Source organism: Ricinus communis, chromosome 5, assembly GCF_019578655.1.
Source record: "Ricinus communis isolate WT05 ecotype wild-type chromosome 5, ASM1957865v1, whole genome shotgun sequence".
Classification (NCBI taxonomy): domain Eukaryota; kingdom Viridiplantae; phylum Streptophyta; class Magnoliopsida; order Malpighiales; family Euphorbiaceae; genus Ricinus; species Ricinus communis.
Window position 1 is genome coordinate 4,283,989 of NC_063260.1, and position 21,545 is coordinate 4,305,533.

Sequence of the window (21,545 nt, forward strand, 5' to 3'; positions counted from 1 at the left end):
ACTTTCTCTCATTCTAACAGAACTGGCGCTCAGAGAGTGAAGCTCGACCAGGGTCCTTAAATCTAGTTCGAACACTTAATTATCACTAACACTCTTAGTCTTTCAGCTCTCTTACTCCAATAAGACTAGCGCCCAGAGAGCGAAGCTCGACCAAAGTCCTTAATTCCAGTATGGTCACTTAGATTTCCAAATAAGCCAGCGCCGAGAGAGCAATGCTCGACCAGAGATCTTTACTCCGGCAAACACCCTCTACTAAGCCCAGAGAGCAATGCTCGACTAGGGCAAGTCCTAAACTTACCTTACCATTTTACCATTTTTCTATCAATCTCGGATTTATACCAGTGCACTCATCAAAATAGTATGTTCTATTGTTGTTCCATCCCGAGTCATCAGGCAATAATAAATTCAGTGATGAAGAACATGATATATATGAATAGTAATCGAAGAGCATGACATGATATATATGAATAGTAATTAAATGAATAATTTAAAATTGAAATCAATTAATCACAATAGCTATTTAAGATTTGCGCATGACACGTGCATAACAGATATATGACTTTAACTCACAGCTTTAACGACCTCATAGCTTTGCTCTGATGCCTGAGGTGAAGCGAGCCGAACTGACGGATTATCTAATTACGGAAAATAATTAATTAATAACGTTGAAACATTTGATAATTAACCATAGGTCTAGATTCCTAGGACTGACTGTCTAAAAAAACTCTCGACTCGAATAAATTCTACCGAAAATTCGGCAGAACCTCTCCTACAATACATACATTTTTCCCCTGTAAAACGGGTCTAGGAGCTGCCAGAAAACACTTCAAATATTCAACAATTCATTTTAACGGGAGTCGGGTCCCCAAGACTTCACTATTTTTCCTGACTTCGCCACACTTTACAAAACACGACCTAAGGCAGGCAGTCCGACAAATAATTATTTTAACACACAATATATCTAATGCTAAACACAATTCAATAAACATATAATTTACCAAATAATTCTAAAATCAACGGGCCAGAGAAAATTACCAAGACACTTGATCGCTCGGTTGACTCGCCTTCAGCCGCCGGAGTCCGATCGATGATCCGAACGCACCAACAAACTCGAAACGACGCGCTGATGATGATCCCCGCTTCCGATCTTTTAATCCGACCCTCGATCATCCGGAGAGATTTACGGACGATCTCGGCCGTTGATTTTCAAACGGGATCCGATCGCCATGAAACCGGTGCCATTGGAAATTTTGAGTTGAGAAGAGTCCGGATATGTCCTCCGATCATCCATCCTTCGCTAGAAAAGCCAGAAAACGTGGCTGCCACCCACTTTCTCTCTCCACTGCGAACTTCCAACTCCGGCCACCATTTGCGCTGCCGCCGAATGAAGTCCCGAGGGAGTCGATCGCCACCGCCAACGCCATGGAATGGCGTCCTAAGCCGCTACCGCCATCAAGGCTCTCTCTCAGCTCGCCGCCCCGCCCAGTGCCTCGCCCGGCCACGATGGCTCACGCTCTCCCTTCCTCCTCTTGCTCTCTCTCTCGGCTCCCCGACCCCCTCTTCTCCCTTTCTTTTCTTTCTTCTCTAATCGACAAAGGATCCCTGAACTTTTCTTTCTTACCATTTGGTCCCTCAGCTTTTCTAATTTCAACAATTTTATCCAGCAAAATTTCCAATGAACCTTAAACTTTTCTTTAACTTTTCAATTAAGCCCCTAACAATTTAATTTGGCCAAATTAGAATTATTGAAAATATACAATTACATATTTACCCTTGCTTTTAAATGTAAATTATCAAAAAGCCCTTGCCGACATATTTAATTATAAAAATACCAAACATACAAATTTTTATTAAAACCCCATAATAATAAAATTATACTCTTAATCTTTATTCCGAAAGAAATTTCCAGTTTAGTCCTAACACACAATTAACTTAATTAATCACTTTGCTAAATACTTTTCAATTAAAATTTAATACCATTAGCTAAATAAAATGCCATTTTTTCTAATAATTCTTTTACAAAATATCCTTTACAAATTCTTCCATAACTCTCAAATATAGTATTTAATTTATATATATATACATTTTGGAAAAATTTGAATAACAAAAAATACGGTTTATTTCTCAAAGAATTTACTTAATTAATTTCTTAAAAATCAAACTAATTAGATATAGAAAATAACTCCCTTATTTGTCTAGCATTAAAATTTCCATTTAAATCATTCCAATTTAAACCAAATAAAAATAAAGTAAACTTAATTTAAATTAAAACTCATTTATCAATTATTATTAATGTTATCATTATTAAGGAAAAATTACGAGTATTACATAGATAAAATAAATTAAAATAGATAAACTTTCTAGATAAATTTCATATTAGTTTGTCAATATATTCCATAGCATAAAAATATCTCCTTCAACTTTATTATTTTTATTTTACTTTTTCTCTCATGTACTTTTTTCAAATAAAGTAAATTTTTTAATGTATTTTAACCAAACATTGTATTAGATTTGATTGCAATTTTGATCTTAGACTTTAAAATTTAAAGTTAAATTATTTTACTCTTTGAAATAAATTATATTATTGGAGTTTTAAAGTTAAATTATTTTACTCTTTGAAATAAATTATATTATGGGATCAAGTTTAAAAACTACTTATAATTTTGTGCTTTTACATTTTATGGACATAGATATATTTTATATCAAAGGAGTACTATATATTTTATCTTTTTAGTATTTAAGTACATGTTTATATTTTCTTTATACATGTATTTAAGTTGAATCATTGCTAAATTATGATTTTATAAGTAAAATGATATCTGAAAATGTATCATAGAATTTAAAACTATATTAAAATTTTATTTAACAAGTTATTTTTTAATTTAATTAAAATTAATAGAATATATATTTTAATAATTTCTTATGATCATAAATATCTTGTCGGATTCTAAATTAATTAAAAATTATCAAAAGTTTATGTTTCTATTAATATTAACAATCTAACAAATAAGAAAAATATAGTATGTACCTAAAAACTGTTAAAAAAATAAAACATATGTTACTCCTTTAATACAAAAATGACTTCTTTCTCGAATGTAAAAGCGCGAAATGAAATGATAATTTTTTAAACTTTACTCTATATTATATAACACTTTAACCTTTTATAAATTATATATATATATTTTTATGAATAATAATTTAAATCAATGTTTCTAAAATCATACCAAACTAATTAATTCAACCGGTTCAAACCGTGAACTGATGGTCAGTCCAGACTAGAACCTAAAAAAAATTAAATTTATAATTAAACTACTTCTAACCGGTATAAACTATAAACAAAACGAGCAATAACTAATCAAACTATTTATTTTTGTAAAAAGAATTGACATCTAACCCGACTAAGTAAATTTCTTTCTTTAAGATTTTCATGAGAAATAAGGCTATAAGAGAAAAAGGAAAGTAGGTTTCTTTGTTGAAGATTTTCATGATAAATATGCTAAAAATTAAAAGAAAGAAAGAAGATTACCACATTTTACTTTTAGGATTTAAGTTCTTATGGACTGGGCCATTATATATGGTTATTAGGTTTTATATGGGTTGGCCTATCTTCTAACTCTATTGATTTAAATTTGTCTTATGGTTATAATTTAATTTATTTTTCTTACTTTTCGGTCTCAATTTTATTTATTTTATATCAATATTTTTTTATGCTGATTACCAATTGGTTCTTTTATGCTAAATTTCATTATATTATTTATTGTATTTTCTACTTCTCTTTTTTCAAGTTTTTAGAATTTGATAATTATTATTATTATACTTACAATGCAATATTTGGCATATAAATCATAATAAGAATTTAATAAATTTTAGATTAAATCAATATTTGGCGTCTCGCCCGGTTGATTTTTAAAATACTAATTTGAACACCAATAATTAAGATATAATCTAACAAACATGTAAGTCCTTTTTCTTCTTTTCTTTCTCATTTTCAATTAAAGAAAACACAATGGTTGATTTCCTCAAGCTTTCACTTATTGGAATTTAAGTAATAAAGCTATATAAAAGGTTTCCATGTAAATTTTATTTTTATATGTACTTCTAATAAATTATGGTTTTTGAATAAATATTTAGCCATATCAATAAAATATTTGATGCAAATTAGAGTATATTGTAGAAGCTTTCAGGGATGCAATATATTATGTACATTATCTTCACATTTTATTTTTGTTAAATATTGCATAAAGATGATATTGATTTACTATACAGTATCGAAGATATGAAATCAAAATAACTTTGTTATATATGAAATAATTAAGTGTTAGGATTAAATTGACAATTAATTATGAAACAAGGGCTAAAAGTATAATTTTATTAATATATGGGGTTTTAATGAAAATTTGCATGGTTGGTATTTTTATAATTAAATATATTGGTGAGGGAATTTTAGTAATTTCATTTTTAAAGCAAGGGTAAATAAGTAATTCTATGTTTTCAATAATTGTAACTTGGCCCAAATTATGTAGCTAGGGGCTTAATTAAAAAGCTAAAGAAAAAGTTGGAGGGTTAAACAGAAATTTCACAAGGTAAAATTGTTAGTAATTAAAAAAGATGAGGGACTAAATGGTAAAGAAAAAAAGTTTGGGGACCTAATGGAGATAAGGAAAGGAAAAGAAAGGAAGAAAGAGATCGAGAAGAGAGAGATTGCAGGGAGAAGAAGGACTCGACTGCCGACAATGGCGGAAGGAGAAGGAAGCTCGGTTGACTAAGTCGCGGCGAGCTCGTTGGTGGCGAATGAGAATGACAAGCGATGGAAAATGGCCAGAAATAGCAGTCGTTTCTTGCCGCTGTTCATGGAGTTTCCAGTGACCATTTGCGACATTCTTAGGCTCAAAATGATCAGCAACTTCTGGGCTTCCTTTTCCACCCCTTAAGGCTGCTGGAATTGCAAAATCCAACGAGGTGAAAAGTACAGGGACAGTTTAGATTTTTCACTTTTTCAGCGAGTACCGTTGAGCTTTCGATGATCAGAGGACATATCCGGACTCCCCTCAGCTCGAGCTTTCCATTGGCACCAGTTTCACGGCGATCAGGCTGTTTGAAAATCGACGGTCGAGGTCGTCCATAAATTTCTTCAGATGATTAAGGGTCGGATTAGAGGATAGGGTGCTGGAATCATCATTAATGCGTTGTCTCAAGTCTGTAGGCATGTTCAGATCGTTGATCGGACTCCGGCGGTTGGAGGCGAGTCGACCGAGTGATCAAGCGTCTCGGTAATTCTCTAGCCCGTTGATTTTATAGTTTGTTGATAAAAATTATATGATTAATTATTGTATTAAGCATTAGAGAAATTTGTGAGGATTGTTGTCGAAATAAATAGTTTATCGGACCGTCTGCCAATTTGTGAATTGTGATGTGTGGCAGAGTCGGAAAAAATAACATAGATTGGTGGCTCGACTCCCGTTAAATAAATTGTTGAAAATTTGAAGTGTTTTCTGGCAGGTTCTGGACCTGTTATACGAGGGGTAGACGTCCGTGTTTAGGAGAGGTTCTGCCAAATTTTCGGTAGAATCTATCCGAGTCTAAATTCTTAGACAGTGAGTCCTAGGAGTCTAGGCCTAGGGGTATTTGTTAAATATTTTATGTTTACTGATTGAACTATTCTCATGATTAGATAATTTGTCAGCTCGACTCGCTCGCTCCATCTGAAGTGTCGGAGTAGAGTTAAAGTCATATATCTGTTTTGCATATATCATGCAATGAATTTAAATAGAAATGCTGATTAATTGACTGTAGATTTAAATTATTCATTTATTTACTAACCATATATATTATTTTCTTAATCATTGATTTAATGATTGTATGATGACTCAGGATGAAACGACAGTAGAACATGCCACCTGATGGATTACATCAGGACTGTGTGCGCACCAGTATGAATTTGAGTCCGGGAGAGGAAGAATGATTTAGAATTGCCCTAGTCGAGTTTAACTCTCTAGGCTGAGTAGAGTGTGTTTGCCGGAGTAAAGCTCCTTAGTCGAGCATTGTTCTCTGGGTGCCGGCTTTATTAGAAGTTTAAATGACCAGACTGGATTTAAGGATCCTGATCGAGCTTTGCACTCTGGATGCCATTTTTGTTGGAATGAGAGAGCCGAGACTATTAGCATTGGGAGATAGGATTCTGCTAAGATACTCATCCCGTAGTATGAAAAATTTATTTTATAGAAGCATGGCATGACATGAGTTTTTACATGACTTAGTATTTTATTTTAATTAAATAAATATTTTATTGAAATAATTATATATATTTTTTGGATATATGATTTTAACTCACTCTCGAGACTGACAGTCTCAATTTAACTGTTTTTCAGGTGTTGTTAGTTTTTATGTAGTTCTTTTCCTCTAGCAGCCCGATTCCTTCATTTTCGGGATAATGTAACTGATTTTTAATATGTTTGACTTTTAAAATTTTAGAATCTCCGCAATAGAAATTTCAGGCTTATCATATTGTAATTGCATGTAAATTCAGGTCTTGCCTAATCATGCTGATAGACCAAATTAAATATGTAGTATCTGATGGTTTAAGGTTAATTGTGGAATAGTGGTAATGGTTTGAATCCGGATTGCAATTTGATTGAGTTAATGAATGGTAAGACTTACTACGGGATTTGATGGCTTTAAGCCTACCCATTTTCTAATGCCGGTCATGAGTCCACAGATCAGGTCGTAACAGTGCAACGCATATAAAAATGACTAGTTTTATCTAATTATGAATGTACAAATATTATTGATAAGAATGTTTTGAATATTAGGGTAAAACTTTATGACATCCAAAATATAGTGATATACACAATTCAATCTTCGTAAATTGAATAATTTATTATGACACCTATTATATTAATTAAAATAAAAATTCAATCCTTTTGCTAGAAATTATTATTGGTTATTATTAAATACCCATTATGCCTTAGAATTAAATATTTGTTATAACTTTAATCCTAACTCTAGACTATTATTTTCACCCTCCAATATTCTCTCCTTTGTGAACTTTCTCTCTTTGTATAGGAGATTTTCACTTTCTTTTTCTATCATTTTCAGTTATCACTTTTTTTGTTATTTTAACACTCAAATGGATTAGAGCAGCTATCATTATATATTTACCATTCATAGCACAAAAAATTCACTACATCATAGAGGAAGCTACAATTTTAGAATAGAAACTTCACTGAAATAAAAATGAAAACAAACTAAAAGAAATACATTTCCACCATAATTTCTAAATAGTTGCCATCATTACAGCCATAAAAGGTCATAAGGACCAAAATGAAAACAAACACATAAGACTTGCTTTAACTATAACAGATTAATTTTCAACTAAATCCATCTTTTCTTGTAGTTTCTCATTGTCTGTCATAATCTCGACCAACATTTCTTTTTATTCTGCCAATTTCGCCTTCAGCTACTCAATTAAATCATACAAACTCATCTGTCTAAATTTTGTTACCATGAATTTGAGAGCTTTTGGCTGCTACTACTCATTGAGGCTTCAACTCCAGGTGTTGTAGGCATACAACAACAAAGCCAAGAGCCATATTTATTTTCCTTGCGATAATAGTAGAACTGATTTTTCTTTTTATTTAAATCAATTTTAAAAATAGAACTCCAATCCTTTTCTTCATGACCACAATTAGTATTCTCGTACCTTGCTTCCAGTGTGTTATCAATTTCAGTCGATGTTGCAGACATCTTTTAATTCTTGGCTCTTTAATCCTTAAATGGAACCTCCAATTCAAATGAAGAAGAAATGCTTTGTCGTGCAAATAAATTGAAGGAAAATATAGAAGGAACAAGAGGAAGTTATTGTCAAAAGCAAGAGAATCTTAATAAATGCCAAAGAAAAAAAGAAAGAAGAAGTTTGTTATATAAACTAGAGAAAAAGAACAAACTGTTCTTATATTTTGATTTGTATAAGTCCGCCAAGTCATTAGTAGAATAAAACATGATAGATTTCATAATGCATTATTCAATCTAAAAGGGTCAACTTATGTATTTTACTAGACTTAGAGAGGTCATGGTATTTTATTATGAGAATACTTTTGGTGAATTAGTAACTCTGTGATAACATGTCTTTTTGGAAGTAGATCGATAGGTTTTTGAGGACACTAACATCGGTGGCCACCTAAGACCGAGGTGCATATGTATAAAACTGAAAAGACCCACTGAATAACACAAGTCACCAGTACGACGATCTCAGAAAAAGTTATTAAGATCAGTCCATTCCACAAGACCTAGTGGATTACGCATTAATCTAGCTTAAGGCCAAAACAGCAAAGACAGGATAAATGTCTACATTTAAACACAGCAGTACTATGAGGATGTAGGAAGAGAATGGACGAATGGAAATGCCGATTCCTTAAACCCTATCCTTATCTCATGTATATATAGAATATGATGGTGAAAGAATATGTAAAAAAAATCTCAAACTCTTTGTTCATTTCCTTTTTTTTTTTTTTTTTATTTAATTTTTTTATCGATTGATTATCAGAGTGATCTTGCTAATCTTCTCTACCGACATCGTCTTCTTACTGTTGTTGTCTTAAAACATTAAGTTAGGACACACAAGACTAGCGTTGTCATATTATATCCTCTGTACGATCATCATTGCTTTATATCTCAAATCGAATTCAAAGAATTGAAGAAACCAAAGAGAAAATGAAGTTCAACCTCTCAATTTGATGTTTATCTAATCATTATTTTCAGGCTTTTAAGTTTTCAGTTAAATGGTGGTCTCATTATAATCGTGAAAGTTTTATGTAACAAATTGTTCCACTTTTTCCCTCATTGCTGTAGAGGTTTTAGCGAATTTGGCGTTTATGATTGCAGTTGAGCAAATATTTTGTATAGGACATAGAGTTTTTCATAGGTTTCTATACCTTTATTTCTTTTAAAGTTTATTAGGATTTTTATTGGTTGAAATTCTCAATTATTTTGGCAAAAATTTGAGATTTTTATTTCTATTTTAATAAATAAATTTTCTTTTATAAAGGATGTGATATCAATTTATGAAATTACCAATTTATTTATTAACTAATCGTTTATTTGTGCGTTGTATAACCGTTATTATTATTTTATGACTATAAAATTAATTTAATAGATTTAATTTAATAAAATATTCAATATTTAATATTGATTTATAAAATATAAGAATTAGAATTATTAATTTATTAATTAATATAATATTAAAATATAAAATTAACCTATATAAAATTATTTTTTAGAATTAAAATCCATGTTTAATTAGAAATATAATTTATGAATCAAATAAATTAATAAAAAATAATAAAATTACACGTAAACTCGAATCTCATATGTCAAAAATAAATATATATATTAAATTAAAAAATAATTTAAAATTTAAAATTTTAAAAATTAATATATACTAAATTGCCCATCCATATATTATACGGCCGTTATTATTATTTTAATTATAAAATTAAATTTTATATACAATCTAATAAAATTTTCATACTAATATAAAATAAGGTTGCTTGAACGATTCAACGTTAATGAATCTACAACCCCTCAATTAAAATGAAGATTTATAGAAAAATGCAGGTATTCACACAAAGCGACTAATTTAATTCATTTATAAAGTAAGAAAACTATAATTGACTTGACGTTGATTCCTCAATGCTCCAATAGCACATAAACAACTTATAATTAAACTTAAAAAGAAAAATTAAAACCTCATTTTTTTTTAATTTCTTTATGTAGTTATTACAATCCCTTAAATTCAATTTAATATCATCACTTAAACTTTTAGTTGGCAACACAAATTTGAATATAGTTGCTTAGAGATCAAAAGAAAATTATTTTTATAATAGAATTTAAAATTAATTTTATTTTATATATGCGCAGAAATATTTTTCTATACATTCAACCGACTGAAAATAGGATGGAAACAAAATTGTTAAGTATCCTGAAACCAGAAAGGTCTGGTTTTCTGAACTGGTTATGGTTTCTGTACTAATGAGATTAAGGTTAATAAAAACTCTAAGATGGCAAGGTTTTTTCCTAATCAGATCTGGCTTCGGATAAGAATTCGGATACAGGCAAGGATTATTATTGCATAAATAGACCGATTTTCTTCTGAGGCTATTATTATTATAATAACAATAATAATTCCCTCCACGTTTGGACAACGGTTATTACAACAGCATTATATTACAGTACATACCTGAAAACTGACAGAGAGACACAAGCCTCTTTTAAAAGATTCTCGCTTTTACACTCTCTCAAGTTTCCTTCTTGCCTTCCCTTTCCTTCAATTTATCAATTTAGGGTTCCTTTCCGCTTTTCATTGTTTGGTTTATATCTCCTTGAAAACGTCAATCTTTTTAAATTAATCCTTCGTTTTTTCCAAATGGGTCTCCTTGATTCCCTTCTCAACTGGCTCCGCAGGTAACCCCTTCTCTCTCTTTATGTTTTGTTTTTAATGTTCTTTCAGCTTGAGTTTTGGTGGGTTTTTCCTCAATTAATGCTTGGTTGCTGAATTATCTTTTTTCTTTTCTGTTTGGTTGCTGAGGAAGCTGTGGAAAAAGATGTTGTATTTTTGCTTTAATTTTAGTTAGTTGCATAAAGAGTATCTGCAAACGAAAGGAAAAAATTTAACTTGATAGAAAAACTATATGACCGTGATTTAGTTGAGCTGGTTTCTTATATAGTACACTCTGTTTGATTTTGGCTTTGCTGGTGATTTGAGGTATAATTGTACAATGGGAAAGAAAGTTACATAATTAGTTATTTGTAATAGGATTATATGTGGTAGATTGTGAATTTGTTGCTGCTCTGTTTTGCTTTGTTAAGACCGATTTCCTGGCAAATAAATTTATTATGGAGGGAAATTTCATTAATGTGTAAGCTTCGCAGTGTTGCTAATGAAATTCAGGAACATAGAGAGTTATCAAGTGAACGTTGTGGAATATGTTAAAAATAAGGGGCGATGTTTTAGCTGCTTTTTGAGTTAATTTTAGCCTGGATTATATGAGGTTCAAATCTCAATTCAGCCATCCACTATTCTGGCTTATTTCTTTCCCTTACTACTACTACCACACCATATATTATTTTGGATGCTGCTTCTGTTATTTATCTTTGAACAAGGATTAGAGGGCTCATGTTTTCTTTATTGTGGTGGAATGTGTTTTCTAACTTTTTATTCAGAACTTCTTGAAGAACATCTGGATTTTAGGATTAATAATCAGATTACATTCTAACTTTGTAGCTGATAAAAAAGGATGTTCTTCCAATGGCCGAGTTGAAAGAAGCATTACTCTTAATTTTATAGCTAATAAGAACTCGGATGTTTACTTTGCTTTGTTTAGTGTTACGTTTTTTTGCAGTGGATCAGAAGTTATCAGATTGATCTTTAGTCAAATCTATGGTTAGCTAATTAAACTTCACAGTTTTGGAAATCTGTGTGAAATTTGCCAAAGTGAACTAAGCATAGTCATTTGAATAGAGATTATTATGTCTTTTGAACTTCTAGAACAAGATAAATATACCTAGTTCACATGAAAGTTTAAGACTCAGTGGTTTGTGCATTTATCTGAAATATGCTTTGTGTGATCTAACTTATTTCTATTGGATTTGAAGCATTTTTTTACAATTCTATTTTGTTTGAATTCTAGTGGTGTAAATTTGAAATGTATGCAAAAAGTTTACCAAACACCATTTCAACAAACTAATCTAAAGGGAAATATTTTATTAATGCTTGTGGTTTGATTTGTGAGTTTATCATTCAAGTGACATATGCCTATATGACATAGATGTTGGTGTGACCATGAGAAGAGGAGATTTTATTGTGCTGCCCCATGTATTTTAGTTATTGTCTTCTATCTCTCTGTTGCTTTTCTTTTTGTTTAATCACAAATGCGTCTGCCACTGTCTTTTCGGTATAAATTCTTTGTTCTTCTTGGTTGTTGCCTTTTATTATGAGGACTGCACACCCTTCTTCATTCACGGATTCTTTTTACATGAAAATAATGGTTATGTCTGTTGCAGAATCAAGTGTTTCTGGTATTTTCTTCAATGAGGTGTCCATTTTTCTAATTGCATGTGGTAAACCTTGGTTTATTGAATCTTACTAAATTTGGCAACTACTTAAATAGAATTGGGGGAAAAAAGGAAGGCGGGGGGTGGGGGTGGGTGTTGGTTTGAACTTTTATATAGGAAATTTTTCATTGTCGGTTCACACTCACTTAGAAGGATGTTAACTATCCAGGGATGCTACACATCCTGATTATATTTGCATATAATGATGTCGATTCATATATTGTTGGTGCATGCTTAGTTTTGTTGACTAGTGAATGGGTACTCTGCTCTGGTAGTTAAGAAATCTTACTTTCTTTTTCTGTATATACTTCTATTTACATCTTACTTTCATCATGCTTTTCATCTATGGTTATATACATCTGTTTACACCTGAGTTTTTGGCTCACGGATCTAGTTTGAGTGAATTTCTTTAAGATATGTTAATGATTAGCTACCGTTGCTTTCATTTATCTTTTTCATTCCATAATACCTGGACTAGATAAGTCCAACTTTGCACTAATGGGTGTCTGTATATCAGTTTATTCTTTAAACAGGAAATGGAGCTATCACTTGTAGGCCTTCAGAATGCAGGAAAGACATCTCTTGTTAATGCAGTTGCTGTAAGTAAACTCATACCCTGCACTTCTTTTTGGTATCATGAGAGGCGCTCTCTTGACATATGTTCTTTTACATTTTCCAGACTGGAGGGTACAGTGAAGATATGATTCCAACTGTAGGTATCTTGTCCTTGTGCAAATGCATATTTAAACATTATATGATATCTATAATTATGAGGGATTTTTTCGTACAATGGAAATCAGGTGGGATTCAACATGAGGAAAGTTACAAAAGGCAACGTGACAATAAAGCTCTGGGATCTTGGAGGTCAACGGAGGTTTCGTACAATGTGGGAGCGATACTGTCGTGGGGTGTCTGCAATTCTGTAATACCTCCTATTCTTGACTAATTTAATTCTATATAACTATTTTTTTTTTGTGTTATTTTGCATGCTCTGCTGTTTAAAAAGAACTAAGAATCCAGTATGCAAGAACAGATCCTTTTGGACATTGACCTCATGTCTACATATATTCTTAATTTCTGAAAACATTCTAATTCTCTCCTGATTTTGACCTCCATTTTTGGATTGCTATTAGAGCGTGATTAGGCTTTAATACGCAACAGAAGCTGTTTTGAATCTATGTCGTGTCTTGAGTGAACTTAAAGTGATGCTTAGTATTAGGTTTGACTGATTATGCTTTTAATTCTCAGAAAAGAAGTGTCCATAATCTTGTTTGGGCACAAGACTATTTTCTGATATGTGTATGTATAACTGCACATGAAGCACCTTTTCTCTCTCTTTCTTTGTTTCCTAGTTGGATTCTTTTTAACATATATCAACTTCCCAGGAATCTTAAAACAACTAAAAATCAGAATTAAAGATTAGTAAACCAGAATAAATACCTCATCATACAAAATTTGCTAATTTACAGGTTTTTTTTTTTTAATTATTAGTACATTGCACACCTTATACTTCAATTGATAACTGAATAGAGGAAGGACTTAGAACTGGAATCTTCCAGGAAGTCCTTTAGCCTGCACCTTTATAAGATTTCTGAGTTGTCCTATTCACTTTAGTCTGTTTTAGTTTGAGAGAGCAATAGTGAAAGGGGTGTGACTGTTACAGTCTCCATGGTATCTTTCAATTGTCTCATCTCACGTTGCCCTTCTGATGAATTTACACTCAGATATGTAGTTGATGCTGCTGATAGAGACAGTGTTCCCATCGCTCGAAGTGAATTACATGACCTTGTGGTAAAACCTTCCTTAAGTGGAATCCCTTTGCTTGTTCTTGGCAACAAAATCGACAAGTCTGAAGCTCTTTCAAAGCAAGCATTGGTAGATCAACTGTGAGTTTAGAAATCTTCAAATGAGAAATTTATTTTATTAGTCATCTTGATATTATCATAAAGATAGACTGTCTACTTTTCCATGTTCTCCAATAGGTAAAACCATTCTAATATATTTTTGCTGGATGGTTTCAGGGGCCTCGAATCAATTACAGATAGAGAGGTGTGCTGCTATATGATATCATGCAAAGACTCGGTAAACATAGATGTTGTCATTGACTGGCTTATCAAGCATTCAAAGACGGCAAAATGATCCCAAATCTGACCTTATCCTGGTCAGTTTTATTTTTCTAGAAATGATGAAGGGTAAGTAAGTTCCTATGCCTTTGAAGCAGAACTGGTGATATAGATAACTGGGGAAATATAACTTCCCTACATCCGTTTGTGTGTTCTTCAAACATTTTGTACAGTTCTTAATCAATTGAGGAAAGTTGTTCATGCATTGTTTTATTTATTTGTTTATTCCTCCCATAGTTTGTTGAATATGAATTTAGGTAAAATAAAATTCCTGGTTTTATGAGTGTCCCTTTATTTGCTTTACTTTGCAAGGTTGTATATCGACTCAACTTTTATTTAATATTAAACATATGATGATCAGTATCTAAGTAGGGCCAAGGTTTTTATTAGAGAAACTTGTATAATTGCTAGTCAGTTTTTATTTTCTTGTAACAGAATCCTAACTCAGCTTGCTAGCTAGGACTAGTTAGTTAGACCAATGTTACTACTCTCTTCTCTTTCTAGCTTAGCTTCCTTTAAGCTGTTGATGCAGTGCCAGTTCATTTTTAATCTTTCAATCAGTTCCTTAATATGGTATCGGAGCTCCTTCATTTTCTTTCTCATTTTCCTGGAAAGAACCCTTGTTTCATTTCTTCTCTGATCTTCAAGAAAGTTACATGTATTCTTAATCCTTGCACTCTCGCGATCAACAAGATAGTCTTTGTTTTCTCATTTGATCAGTTTTTCATCAAGAAAATCAGATGTCTCACAGTGACAAGAAAATTAGATCAGTTTTTCATCTGAAAAGCTCTTCATACTTACAATCCTTCTAGTCCCTACTATCTACATCTCAATAAGAATCCATTATCAGTGCTCTTCTACTTAACTAAAACCTTCATGTACCTGTAATGGTCTTAAGATTGTGAAACAATCTCAACAAATGATTATTAGATTTCTGATAACTTTTCCAGAACAAATTCCCAGATTTTACTGATAGATCCACTTCGTACTATAAACAAGTTCCCTATGATCCTATTGTGCAAAGTATGAGATTGGGCCTCACATTGAAAGAGTGAATTTCATAACAAAATTCTCATTGGTGATCCGATATAAATGCGAAATTATTGGGATGTACACCTCTCTGTACTTGCTCTGGTATGCCCGGCCAAACACTTGCACTGCTAGAGCTATACCTGCAATCACTTGTTTTATCCTAATGGCTAGAAACTATATGAACAGTACATCTGTTTCTGTTCAACATGATCCTCCTGGTGATAAAAACACTTCCAATGCCAGAGCTATGACCTCCAACCTCTCAAGATCAACATGCTCAGCTTATGGCTTTGCTTCAAAAATCAAACACTTCTGTCAATCCATCTGAAAGAGTTCTAATTTTAATGATCTTTACCAGCTTGTTCAACCTAAATCGAAATGCAGATGACATTTGGCATCATAGACTAGTAGATTTATCTTGTTCTAGATTGAAGCTTTACAGAATATATGTTAAGCTAAGAATTTCAAAATCAAAAAAGGAAACGGATTCTAGCAGTTTCACATGTCACTTCAGTTCACTCTAGAAGGAGGAGAAAATCGTACTTCATCATCCTTGAAACAAACACGGAGAATTTCAACTTATGGAGAACATCTGTAGCAAAAGGGAACAAGCTAAAAAAACCATAAGCTCCAATCTACTTACTTGAGATGTTAAACCAGGTTGTCCATGCCACTCTGACCACTGCTGTAATAGTGCGTCCAACTTTCGTTTGCTAGCCCTGTATGAAGCGCAACAATCTCTAAAAAATCAAATATAAACAACATAGCAACCAACCTAATTTTAGTAGTACAAGTAGCCTCGTTCAGCACAAGAGACCCTAACTTTGCTAATGATATCTAAAAGACGTGCACCAATGGTGCTTGTACATCCGATGTAATCCTTGCTCGCTTAACACCTGATACAGCCATCACATTGAATTACGGAAAGCACAAAACTGAAAATTAAGCAGCGGTTGTTCGTCTGGAACTCCGGACGCAAAACTCAGTTTTTACTGAAGTCCTATAGCTAACAAGCCCATGTACCGTAAGTTGCAAGAAAGATACTGAATATAAAAAAAGATACAAGTTAAAACAGGATACGACCACCCTTCATAATGTGGCTGAGGATAAGACTCTCATCTTGGGTATCAAGGCAACATTCTCAGCTTTCAATCTACAGTCAAAGCTACTTAAGTTTCCAGAACCTGCAACAGTCTCAGCAACCTCAATATTGTCTTGCAGGCCAGGTGAATCGCCCAAGTCAACATCTGCTGCCGCCGGAGATTGGGTGCCTTCATTTCTAACATCTCCTTGATTGGGAACCAAATTATCCCGATCCATTGCCTCTTCTTCTGTAACAGCATCAACTAAATTCTCTTCCAAATTTTCTTGGAGTCTTGAGCAATCTTCAGTTTTAACATTTTCTTCATTTAGTTCCAAACTCTTTGATCCTTTAACGCATTCTTCAGTTCCAAAATCATTTTCACTGAGCTCCAAATTCTCTGGACAACTTCTGCCTATTTCATTTCCAACATCAACATCACTGAACCTCAGATTGTCATCCCCATCTCCCATGCCTCCTTACAAACCTTAAGAACTATTAAAGCACCAAGTTAGCCTTTCAAACTAAGCAGTAACCAGAAAAGAAAAGGTATCGCTCAATCTTCAGACTTGCTAATTCTAATAATGTGTTTTACACTACGAAAAAGAACAAATTAGTGTCTATTTGGAAAAAAAAAATATTCAAAACCAGAAGATCAGGAAACAGAAAAAGAACGAAGAGAAAAGCAATAATGACAGATCATCTCAACCATTCTAATTTACACAGAGTATCGTTCTGGTATCTGCGTAAAAATGTGAATCCCGCAACCCGCCAGAATCGAAATCAGAAAATACAAAGTTGCCTGAAAATAATGAGAAGCAGCGGTGGGGAAAGAGAGAGGCAGCGGAGGGAAGGAGCAGGAGGTTCGTCGACAAGAAACGGCGACGGAGGGAAGGAAACAGAAGCGCGCGGCTGACTGGGAGGAAGGAGACAGAGAGGAGAAAGACGTATAATCATTTAGGTTTTATTTACAATTGCCGACGATAGATTCCGAATGGAATTTCGTCGGGAAAATTCCATCGGCATTGTTTTATTATTATTATTATTATTATTATTATTAAATTAGAATTGCCTGCGAATACTGCTCTACCGTTACTAGCAAAATTAGGCGGGAAAACAAAATGTTCCGCAGCTTTTGTATTTTAGTATTAATAGGGTAAATATTAAAATTATATTTTTTTATATTTATTTTTTATATTTTATATTAAAAGACTATTATTGACAATGCTTGATTTTATGCTATTTATCTTTTTATTTTTATGTATCTATAAATTACTTTCTATGTCTTTTATTAAAATAAAATCCGTTTATATTTTAAAATTTGATGCAATTTAAAGAAATAAATTTATAAAAAATATAATTTGACATTTCAATTTTTTATCAAATAGTATAACCAAATTAATAATAAAAATAATATTTATTTTATTTTGATAATTTAAAATTAAATAATATGAATTTTGAATTTCTTATTAAATATAAGTATTTTTATAATATTTAAATCTTATTAAATTAAATTATAAATAAAAATATTAATTAATTTTTTAAATAAAAGTCGGCTACAAATATGAGGCGATTGCACTAAGGCTCCCAGCTAAGCTAGCACCCTATAGCATCAACATCATTCAAAAGCAGACCGAAATCTCATTAAAACAAAAGAAAAAACATAAGAATTTAAGAGTAATAGAATTTCAAGTGAGAGATAATGAAACTTAGGTGCAAAGCTGACAATCTACGGAACGAATCTAAACTTTTCTCTATTACAAAAATCATGAAATATTAAGTCACTACAAAATAAAGGGAAAGAATCCCACCATTGTACAACATGAAGTCGAGCACCTTCCGAGTTACCATATGCTGCCTGTGCCTTAATAAAGCAACAAGCTCCTTTCAGTTTCCTCTACGTACTAATCATCTTATCTGCAGCTCTGTCGCATTACAACATTTCTGAAAGAAATTATAAATTGTTACAATGTTACTTAAGGCCATTTCTGAAGAGAATGAGCCATATACATTTTTTTGCAGGCTGTTATGTAAAAAGGAGTGGCAAAAAGGATCGAAGCTTTAGAGAAAATCTATACTTGAAATTTACAATAGTGGCACCTCTTTTGCTATTTCTTTTTCTCTTTTTTTTTTTTTGGTTTGCATGTGCCCACTTGATTTCTTTTTTGCGAAATAAATATCTTCTGCTGCTTAGCTTTCAATTCGCCTCTGACCGATGTTCGAAATCGGTGGTTGTATTGCTACTGCTTCCTTCAGCTGCTCCGGTATCGGCATCAGCCGCATTCATTCTTCTATCTTCATCTTCAAGGCAATGGAAAGCATATCATTCTTAAAAAGATCAATCTAAACACTCTCACGGCTTTCAAATAACGAAAAATCAACTACTGAGCAGCCTGAGATCTCATTCAGTTAATAAAAAAAGAAGGAAGTGATATCTTGTTGGATCTTAGATCCATGAGATCTTATTCAGTTCGGAAAGGAACATAGCCATTCGACCAACCCTTAAACCTAGCCGTCGGAGTGAAAGAGAGAATTCGAGTTATTTTTCAACTTTTCCTACCAAAAGACCCATTACAACCGAGAGACCATCAATATTGATGCTCTCATCAACAAGATGACAAAGATATCTCATCCAGATATATCATGATAATTAGTCCATTTCACTGTAGATATTTGAAAGAAAAAACTTTTGCAGAGCCAAGAAATGAAGGATTGATATAAAATATAAGAGAAAATAACAAGCTACTAAAGAAAGTGATTTAAATCTCAATTCATTATGTTAGATTTGTTGTAATAGTTTAATATTTAGTAATAACTCATTGATATGTAATCAATGAGTTGGATTTATGGTAATTGATAGTTTGTTGACATTCTATTGATACCTGCAATTGAGGTTTCTTTTTGGTATTTTAGTGATCTAATTGTCGGTAGATTTTGAAAAATTAATTTTTTTGGAAGATTATTATAGCAGGTTGTTATTAGCCTTTATATTGATTTGTATAATAGTATTTTTTTTCTTGGCATTTTATTAGTTTAATTAGTATTAGATTTTGCTATAATACTATTGTAGCACTATACTATTATAAGTATATTTTTTAAATATAGATAATCAATTGATATTATTTTAAATAATTTATTAGTTGTATACATCATTCTATTAATTTAGATCGTTAATGAATTCATATATAATTTATAACTATTTATTTCATAGTTATCAAGTATTATTGATTAAATTTCAAAAATAGATAATAATTTTTAATGTTAGATGTATGTCCGAAAAGCCAATTGGACTTTTATTTTTTGGTTTATATATTGTGATATTATTATTTAATGAATATCTTTTTATTAATGACAGTTGTCTATCATTTATTTTTGTAGTAATATAATTATTGAATGAGTCCAATAATATTTATTAAAAGACTTCACTCTCAAGAGTTGAGAATATAAGTGACGGATGATCTTTAGAATAAATATTATAAAAATATTTCTTGGTCGTAGGATTAAAAATTGGACATCTTTAATCCGGAAGACCAACATAATATGTTTAACCCCATGATTAGTATGAGATATATAATATAGGATGGTGAGTCTCATGTCATTTAGTATGAGTTACTAAGTTAATCATTATGGGTCACTTGTGAGACGAGTGAACTGAACATGACTTAAAGAAATAACAAATCACATGATTCATTATTAAGTGACGGATGATTTACTTAAGTCACTGATTCATTATTAAGTTATGATATTGTAACTAATCCTCAGACTTGAAGTGACAGAGTTGTCTCATGAATATGTAATTGGAATTTGCTTATATTTTAGGTATCCATTTATACCTAGAATGGGTACTTGCAGACAGTGACTCCAGTTGCATATGCATAGAGGCAGGTGTTCATCAATAAGGAATCCATTGCCTTGAGTAAACAAGGGGAATATCCTATACGATCCAATAACATCTTGACTAGGAAATCCTTGGCCAAGGTAATTATGATTAATGGAAAAAGAATTTTCACATTAATCATAAGTCGAGATGTATATTGGATTTGGTCATACAATCAAGTTAGTGGATTTGACTATTCTATAATCCTCACTTGATCGGGATATTGTTCAATGGATATATTTAATTATACAGTAATTATATATAAATAGTTCATGGATAATCGATATCTTTATTATTAATTGGATAATTATAATATATTGCTAGACGTCACCTATAATTTATGAAAATGATTATGAGACAGTTGATTAATTATTCCCTTAGTTGATTAAAGTATTTTAATTAATATTAAAAAAGTTTAATATTAAATTTTCATTGCCAATTAATAACAAACCTAGAATGTCACACACGTTAAGATCAACTCAAGTACAGTGATGGACTTGACTTGTACCTCGAGTAGGAACACTAGCATCTTCAGAAGTTAAAGTTCGTAAATGTCCAACTAATGATAATGTATAATATATAAGTGTTATATATTGAAAGAGCTTGACACATGTCATCACAAAATAGTTTATAATAACATGTGGTTGTACAGTAGCTTAACACGTGTCATCATAAAAGGATTTTATGATGACAATGTGTTAAGAAAGTAGCTTGACATATGTCATCATAAAAGAGTTTATGATGACATGTGTGGAAAATGCATTTGGACACGTGTCATCACAAAAAGAATGTTATGATGATATGTGTTAGAAAAGCAGTTTAACACGTGTCATCACCAAAAGGGTTTTATGATGACATGTGTCAAGAAAGCAACTGACATGTGGTGTCAGTATAATTTGACACGTGTCATCACAAAAGAGTTTTATGATGACATGTATCAATATAGCTTACACTTGTTATCACAAAAGAGTTTTATGATGACATGTGTCAATATAGCTTGGCATGTGTCATTATAAAAGAATTTTATGATATGTGTCAATAGAGCTTGACACATATCATCACCAAAGAGTTTTATGATGATATGTGTCAATATTGCTTGACATATGTTATCACAAAATAGTTTTATAATGATATATGTTTGTACAACTATGTTAAGAATTATGAATCCTTAACACTATATAGGAGAGTTTCTTATTCTTATTGTCATATAAGAGTGACAATTTGACATACTTACTGTAATAACAAGGTTATCATAGTAGGAAACTTGAAAGAGGAGAAGGAATTCTTCATCTTCAAGAATTGAATAGCTTTGCTTGAGATTGGT

General features: G+C 31.8%; 1 protein-coding gene and 1 long non-coding RNA gene across 3 annotated transcripts; one reads left to right on the forward strand and one right to left on the reverse strand.

The window, feature by feature from the left end:
- Window positions 1-486: 486 nt before the first annotated feature.
- Window positions 487-1,375, reverse strand: LOC125370183. Its single transcript, XR_007216100.1, has 2 exons — window positions 1,036-1,375; window positions 487-635 (listed from the first exon to the last, which is right to left on the reverse strand). It is a non-coding gene; the product is annotated as an uncharacterized LOC125370183 (long non-coding RNA).
- An 8,656-nt stretch (window positions 1,376-10,031) lies between these two features.
- Window positions 10,032-14,519, forward strand: LOC8260275 (ADP-ribosylation factor-like protein 8c). Of its 2 annotated transcripts, none has more exons than XM_048374945.1 (6): window positions 10,032-10,458; window positions 12,626-12,707; window positions 12,788-12,820; window positions 12,909-13,030; window positions 13,833-13,983; window positions 14,130-14,304. In XM_048374945.1, exons 1-6 carry the CDS (start codon window positions 10,421-10,423, stop codon window positions 14,151-14,153), a joined length of 450 nt encoding a protein of 149 aa, XP_048230902.1. In that variant the 5' UTR covers window positions 10,032-10,420; the 3' UTR covers window positions 14,154-14,304. The 2 variants fall into 2 exon arrangements, with proteins under 2 accessions (XP_048230902.1, XP_002531018.1); XM_002530972.4 differs by having other exon boundaries at window positions 10,047-10,458; window positions 13,833-13,994; window positions 14,130-14,519.
- Window positions 14,520-21,545: the final 7,026 nt, after the last annotated feature.

Bases quoted from the DNA above. Each gene is read 5' to 3' on its own strand.
- LOC8260275 (XM_002530972.4), top strand. From the start codon at position 10,421: ATGGGTCTCCTTGATTCCCTTCTCAACTGGCTCCGCAG. The intron at 10,459-12,625 runs GTAACCCCTTCT...TCTGTATATCAG, and splicing joins CTTCTCAACTGGCTCCGCAG to TTTATTCTTTAAACAGGAAA. The intron at 13,031-13,832 runs GTAATACCTCCT...ATTTACACTCAG, and splicing joins CGTGGGGTGTCTGCAATTCT to ATATGTAGTTGATGCTGCTG.